The sequence below is a fragment of the Gorilla gorilla genome, chromosome 19 (genome assembly GCF_029281585.2).
Source record: "Gorilla gorilla gorilla isolate KB3781 chromosome 19, NHGRI_mGorGor1-v2.1_pri, whole genome shotgun sequence".
NCBI classification, from domain to species: domain Eukaryota; kingdom Metazoa; phylum Chordata; class Mammalia; order Primates; family Hominidae; genus Gorilla; species Gorilla gorilla.
In genome coordinates, this window is record NC_073243.2 from 17425842 (window position 1) to 17433497 (window position 7656).

The 7656-nt window shown below is 48.0% G+C and overlaps 1 protein-coding gene across 5 annotated transcripts in view; it reads right to left on the reverse strand.

The window, feature by feature from the left end:
• Positions 1–7656, reverse strand: part of SMG6 (SMG6 nonsense mediated mRNA decay factor) — a 243451-nt gene that overhangs the window by 235588 nt on the left and 207 nt on the right. Inside the window, exons 2-5 of one of the 5 annotated variants that reach the window (XM_063700507.1) lie at positions 7038–7180; positions 2930–4688; positions 1891–2083; positions 1265–1375 (exon numbers count right to left, since the gene is read on the reverse strand). In XM_063700507.1, coding sequence (XP_063556577.1) covers positions 1265–1375; positions 1891–2083; positions 2930–4683 — 2058 coding nt within the window. In that variant the 5' untranslated portion in view covers positions 4684–4688; positions 7038–7180. Of the gene's footprint in view, positions 1–1264; positions 1376–1890; positions 2084–2929; positions 4689–5298; positions 5513–7037; positions 7580–7656 lie in introns of those variants that run through there. The other 4 variants (XM_063700508.1, XM_055367133.2, XM_055367132.2 and 1 more) reach the window with 4 other exon arrangements.

The following is a 7656-nucleotide window of genomic DNA, read 5'->3' on the forward strand; positions in this document are numbered from 1 at the left end:
TCTATCTTAGTGCAGACCTACAACCTGACTCCTCTATCTCCACTCTTGCCCAGCTCCCATCCAAACTCACCAATTTGCCCAAGTGACTGGTTCTAAGAACAAATCTACCTTATCCATTTACTAAAAAATCAATTAATGGTTCCCCAGTGCTTTCAGAATGAAGTCCAAACTCTTTGGCATAGCATATGAGAGTTTATGACCTAGTCGCTTCCCACTTCGTTAGCTTTTCCACCTACAATAGCCCCCTCCACACTACAAACACCAGCATACTGAAGTTCTTGCACTTTCCCAACAATGCCTGGTTCTCTTTTGCTGGACCCTCTATCTAAACTGCCCCTCCCACCTTCAAACTCCTAGTCATGTTTCAAAACTCAGCTTGACAATCTCCAAGAAGCCTTCCTTGGCCCCACCAGGCTAAGTTAGATTCACTTCTCCCTATGGCCCTTCAACACTCTGTATCAGGGGTCCCCAACCCCCAGGCCGCGGACTGGTACCAGTCTCTGGTCTGAGTGGTGGGCAGGCGAGTATCACCACCTGAACCCTACCTCCTGTCAGATCAGCAGTGGTATTAGTTCTCACAGGTGCGCAAACCCTATTGTGAACTAAGCATGCGAGAGACCTAGGCTATGCACTCCTCATGAGAATCTAATGCCCCAACATCCCCGTCCATGGAAAAACTGTCTTCCACGAAACCAGTCCCCGGTACCAAAAAGGCTAGGGACTGGCCAGGCCCGGTGGCTCATGCCTGCAATCCCAGCACTTTGGGAGGCTGAGGCGGGTGGCTCACCGAAGGTCAGAAGTTCGAGACCAGCCTGGGCAACATGATGAAACCCCCGTCTCTATAAAACATAGAAAAATTAGCCAGGCTTGGTGGTGGGCACCTGTAACGCCAGCTACTCGGGAGACTGACAGAGGAGAATCCCTTAAACCTGGGAGGCAGAGGTTGAAGGTTACAGTGAGCCAAGATCAAACCACTGCACTCCAGCCTGGGTGACATGAATGAAACTCCTTCTCAAAAAACAAAAAAAAAAAAAAAAAAAGAAAGAAAGAAAGAAAGAAAAAAGGCTGGGGAGCACTGCTATATACCATTACCATAGTACATATGACATTACAATTGTTGGTTTAATCTATCTGTCCCTGCACTGAACTGTACCTTTCATTCTTTTATCCTCAACACCCAGTACAGTGTCTAGCACATACCTAACACTAGATAAATGCTTACTAAATGAATGAAAATTTAAGATACATAAAGAAGGTAGCTTACTGTCTTGCGTAATGGCTTGCTGCGAATGGCAAGACCATCCATGTAGTCTTCCAGTTTGAACTTGTAAGTAACCTGCAGCTTCTGAAGCAAACTATCAAAGAAGTCACTACCCTATAAAAAGAAAAAAAGAAATGACTGAATCAATCTATTCTAATCCAACCTATCCACCAAAAGCCGGGGCAGACAACCCTTTCACAGTTCTGCTGATGTTCAGACATCCTATGAAAAGGGAGGCACGCACAATATTCACTGGCCACCAATTTGAGAACAAGGCAAATTCACAGTCAAAGCCTCCATGGTTTTAAAGATATGAACACATGAACACACACACACACACACGCTCTCTCCACACAAACACAAACACAAACACAAACACATACATACACATTCTCATTCTCTCTCTTTTAGGCCAAGGCATTCAGAAAGCTTTCAACCTCAAAACTCCAATTGCCAGTAATTTATGGTCCCAAGGAAGCAACTGGTGTAGGGCAGGCTCAGAACCCAAGAAAAGGGCAGTTTTTTTGTCGATATTCTGTTCTAAAACATAGTATTTCAGGTAGTAAAAATCCATCGTAACTACAGAATGCTGAAGCCTTTATCCTGAGGACAAAAAGATGACAGTTTACCTCATCCAAGAGCTCCAAAAGTCTGTTCCGAATCTGTTCTGGGTTCTCAACATTCGGATCCTTGACAAGTTGCCTGAACTTCTCAATCACCTGATAGAAAGCATTCTTCCACAGGATCTGATCCACATTCTGATTATCAGAGAACTCAATATCTAATAGAATACAGCGCTCATATAGCTGCAGCAGTTCAGCTCTGGAATAAAATACATGCAACTTCCAGCTCCAAATACACCACAGAAAAAACTAGACTCAAGTTTTGAGATTCCTGCAAATTAACCACCTCCCCGGGCAGGAAATAAAAAATGTGACCAGGTAGGTATACTACTCACTCTTGTTTCCATTCTGCAGAGCAGAATGTCATTCTAAAGATAGTTGTGTCTAGGAAAATAGTTTTTCCCCATATGTCTTCACCTAAATTTAACAACTGAAATAAGATCTTCACTGCAAGTTACATGTTGTTCATTTCTTGGCATTCTAGAAAGTCTTTTTCCATTTCAAGATTCCATGATCCCTTAAAGATAATTTTTTCTTAAAGAAAAAGTAGGATGCATAATTATTTCTAAGACTAGAAATAGGGCCGGGCGCGGTGGCTCATGCCTGTAATCCCAGCACTTTGGGAGGCCGAGGCAGGCGGATCACGAGGTCAGGAGATCGAGATCATCCTGGCTAACATGGTGAAACCCCGTCTCTCTAAAAATACAAAAAATTAGCCGGGTGTGGTGGCGGGCGCCTGTAGTCCCAGCTACTTGGGAGGCTGAGGCAGGAGAATGGTGTGAACCCAGGAGGCGGAGTTTGTAGTGAGCCAAGATCGTGCCACTGCACTCCAGCCTGGGGGACAGAGCGAGACCCCGTCTCAAAAAAAAAAAAAAGACTAGAAATAAAACTTCTGTTCTGTTTCCAACTGCCCTTCCCTTACAATGTGAAAAGGAAATAATACCCAGTGGCTCAGCTAAAAAGTTTCTACCTTCCTCAGCCATAGGAATCTATACACCTCCAGCTGATCCCCATTTCCCTCCAGCCAGAATAGACCACATCATACCTGAGTTGCGCCATCTTCTCCAGGCCCTCTGGACTGATGCGGTCCCTGGAGAGCAGGTTGCTGAGCTGCAGTTCCTGGTTGTCAGCCACCCGGAGAAGCCTGTGCAGCTCCTGTTGCTGCAGGTTCCTCATGTGCTGCTCTACCTCCTCGGGACTCATGGTGCTGGCAGGTAGAGGGCTACACACATACTGTCCTGATGGAGTCGGGTAGCCTGGGTAGTAAGGCCCTGGGTACACACCATTCGTAGGGCCCACTGGGTACTGTAGAGGGTTATAGCCCGTATAGGGATACTGGGAGGCAGGGCCTGGTGTCCGGGGGTAATAATAGGGGTTGTCAGAGTTTTGAAACTTATAGTAAGATGCTTGAGCCTGGCGTGAGTCACCCCAAGATGTAGGGCTGACTTCATCATCAGTGTCCAAGAAATGTAGCTGGGGCGTCTGAGTCTTTAGAGCAGGTTTCTGATCAGGATTGTTTGGGTCCCACAATCGGCGTGTGGTGCCTCCACGGCCCCAACTCCGAGGTCCCTTACTACCAGATCCAAACAAAAGCCGAGGTCCCAAAGGTGCGGACTCTGGAGAACCTGCTGAATTGACAGATAGGGTGGTATGGGCAGGCAAAATCAGAATGCCACGACCACGACCCCGAAGTTCTTGTTTCGGGTTTTTGGACTCCTGCTTCTCAGAGCCTTTGCCCCCACTGATCAAGCCTTTGTCAGGCTTTCCTCTATCCATATCATCCCTGGTTGACCTCACCATGGGAGACTCTTTGTTCATGGCTTCTGCATCAAAAGTGACACGAAGAGTGCCTCGATTTTCTTTACCATTGTTTTTCTGCTCACCCTCCCCACGGCCAGACCAGTTTCTTTCTAAATGTTTCTTCCTTTCTGAACTTCTCCTGGGTCCTAATCCATCAGGCTCATCAATTCTGTCCTCATCTAAGGAATCGGTTGAGGACACAGACACTTGCTTCTTCAGTCGTGGCCTCTCCTTGGTCCTATCCTGTCGGCGGCGGCGACATCCATTATCAGTCAGGCCAGCTCCCTCAGCGCTGTTGTTGCTGCCAGCTGAGCTGGTACTGCACGTGCGGTAGCGATTCCTTCGTTTGTCTGAGCGGGAGTAGCGCTTTGCAGAACCTGGCTTCCCCTGGGACGGGTCATCGTTGGTTTTTCTCATCCCCTCCCCTTTTTCAATCCTCTTTCCTTTTTCTCCCTTTGCAGCCCTTACTCTCTCACCACCTGGGCTCTTTTCTGTCTCAGCCCTGTCTGGTTTATTCACAACTTCCTCTTTCGCAACACTTCCCCTACACTCATCTTCCTCTACTCTCAGTTGTTCTACCTGGTTGAGGATTTCTTCCTCCTCCACCCGACTGGCTGATTCTTTGCTAACAGTCTGCAAACGTCGTCCAGGCTGATAGATCTGCAGGTCTGGTTTCTTTGTTCTTTTGATAATTTTTAGACTACGATCCTCTTGTCCAGCAGTCCTAGGAAAGGATTCTTGTCCCCGATTATTTTCTGGGTCTATAGGACCATTCTGCTGTTGGTTGTTCAGTTCCTTGCAGACATCTTTAACGGGCTGTGTACCATTTTCAACAGCAGAGCAATCTCGGTCATTAACAATTTCATCTTTGAATTCCTCACTCCCAGGGGGTTCCTTGATTTTGGGCTTGTTCCTTAGCCGAGAAAGGCCAGGCTTATAGATTTCCAAATCTGGACGCCTGTTATCTTTGCGCGGCCTGGCCTCCTTTAATTCCTTCATGTTTTCTGTTATGTCAGGGAAAGAGTTTGGGAGGGAAAGGTAGAAGATAAGAATAAAGAAGGAAGATGGGGGAAAGACTGTCATTCTGGTTAAGTAACAAAAAAAGTCGAGCAAGAATTACATATCCAAATGCTAATATTGGTAGGCAAAGAAGGACATTTCTGTAGAAGCAGAAATTCTGGGTTTACAACACTTGTTCAACAATTCACAAGGCTAAGGACCTAACTGTGTTGGGGCTACCTACACTTGGGTAAGTGAAACGGGGGAAACCCATCTCCTTATGTGTTATCCAAGTCATATTCAGAAATCCAAGATCCCAAACTACCTCATTATTGTCAGAACAAAAGACCTCTCTAACCTTTTCAGCACTACACTGTTCTCTATCTATAGAGCCTGTAAATCCACCTCAGCCTTTTCTTCTGCCTCTAACTTTTTCCTGGGTGGCTAAGTTCTTTTAACATAACAGCAGGGGGAAAAAGTAAAAAAGGAGAAAAAGGGGGGGTTTATAACAATTATCAGTCCTGGACATCTCTGGAGGAAAAAAATGCAACTTTAGTCTTTAAACTTGACCAGGATGATTCTCTTCTTCAAGATACCAATTACCAAATAACATACCTGCTGGTGAATTAAACAGCAAGCAGTTCTTTTCACATTCTTCAACTTCACCCATCCTCACCAACTCACTAACAGTAGCTCACAGAGTTACCAAAATACTGCTCAGACTATCATACTAGAATACTGACACTAACTGCTACTGTGATGATGGAATTATGATTAGAAAAAAGTTCCATAAGGGAACTTTCCCTGGATGCTGATGGAAAGATTGTGACATACTCTCAAAATGCCAACAACTGGGAACTCAAGAATTAAGAATAATACAGGACTTTAGAAACCACTCTCGGCCGGGCGCGGTGGGTCACGCCTGTAATCCCAGCACTTTGGGAGACCGTGGTGGGCGGATCACGAGGTCAGGAGATCGAGACCATCCTGCCTAACACGGTGAAACCCCGTCTCAACAAAAAATACAAAAAATCAGCCGGGCATGGTGGCGGGCGCCTGTAGTCCCAGCTACTCGGGAAGCTGAGGCAGGAGAATAGCGTGAACCCAGGAGGCGGAGCTTGCAGTGCGCGGAGATCGCGCCACTGCACTCCAGCCCGGCGGACAGATACTTAACTTAAGTATCTGGTTTTTTAAAAAAGTATCTGTTACCGTTATCAAAAGTAACCACTAAACATTTCAATGGAAAAGTGACAGAATTCGGGAGAATATTATCAAGTACACAAATGGAATGCTATATAAAATCCTAGCATAGGCCAGGTGCAGTAGCTCACGCCTATAATCCCAGCACTTTGGGAGGCTGAGGCGGGAGGACTGCTTGAGGCCAGGAGTTCGAGATCAGCCTGGGCAACATGGCAACACCCTGTCTCTATAACATATACAAAAAATAGCCAGGTGTGGTGGTGCAGGTCTGTAATTCCAGCTACTTGGAAGGCTGAGGTGGGAGGATCACCTGAGCACAGGAGGTGGAGGCTACAGTGAGCTGAGATCCCTCCACTGCACTCCAGCCTGGAAGACAGAGTGAGACCCTGCCTCAAAAAAATTGGCCGGGCACGGTGGCTCACGCCTGTAATCCCAGCACTTTGGGAGGCCAAGGTGGGCGGATCACGAGGACAGGAGTCCAGACCATCCTGGCCAACACGGAGAAACCCCGTCACTACAAAAATACAAAAAATTAGCCGGGCGTGGTGGCACACGCCTGCAGTCCCAGCTACTCTGGAGGCTGAGGCAGGAGAATGGCGTGAACCCGGGAGGCGGAGGTTGCAGTGAGCAGAGATCGCGCCACTGCACTCCAGCCTGGGCGACAGAGCTAGACTCCGTCTCAAAAAATAATAATAACAACAATAAAAAAGTTTTTAATCCTAGTATTGCTCTCTAAATATAAATGCAAACAAGCCCAAAACAGGAATCATATGCTCCAGCACGTACATTTACTTTTTGTAGGTGTAAGAAAACGGGGAAGAAAAGAGACTGAGGTTTTGGATAGTGCTTCACTATTTTCATAAGTTTAAAAGGTAGGTTCATGAAATATCCACAAAGATAAAGCAGTTTAACCCAAGAATAGCTCACCCTGGGCAGTCTGTAACTTGGTGGGGGGCGGGGGGATGGGGAAAGCTATTCCTACTACTTTCTAGAGCAGCGGGAGAAAATAGCCTTAATAATCCAATTATGTTAATCAACAAAAACCAATTTCACAGACTGGCCGCAAACCTAGAGAAGGTACCTATCACAGCTACCATTCTACACAACTCTATTGCCTAACGCAGGAGAGGTGAGACACTTAGAATCTTTCTTACTTTCCTGACGTGGCTGGAGACTTGAAATTAACTTGCAAATTGAGCATTCTCTCTAATAAAAACTGCTCCCACACATGCCAGGGCCAAACCCGAGTAGTCTGAGGTCCCGGATCCCTCCAGTGGCGCAGCTTTCGGAAGCCTGTCTTGGGGGGGAAAAGTTCAGCAACGAAGTCGCAGGCTGTTAAACCTTTCTCCCCAATTCCTTCTCTCCGACGCTAAAGCGGTGGCCGGGGTAGGCCCGCGGAGGGCGGCCTGGAGAGCGATACGCCCGGGGCCTCCACCAGACCCCACTCCTTTCCGCGTCTCCCGATGCCTGGGAATCCGGGGCGGGTCTGAGAGGGCTGGGGCAAAAGGAACAGTCACCTTCGCGGCGAGAAAGAGGGTGGAGGCAGGAATTCGGGCCAGGCTCTCCCGGAGCTGGCCAGGACTGGCCGAGCCCGACCCCGCGCTAACCCGCCAGAGAGGTAGGGCAGCGAGGGTCCGCCGCGGCCCCAGCGCCTACTGCTGGGGGAAGGGGCGGGGGCTCCGGTGCCGAGGGCCGAGCGGGGAGGAGGCAGAGGAGGAGGAGAGGGAGGCGGGGCGGGCAGGCCCGGCCCAGGAGCTGGGCGGCGCGACTCAC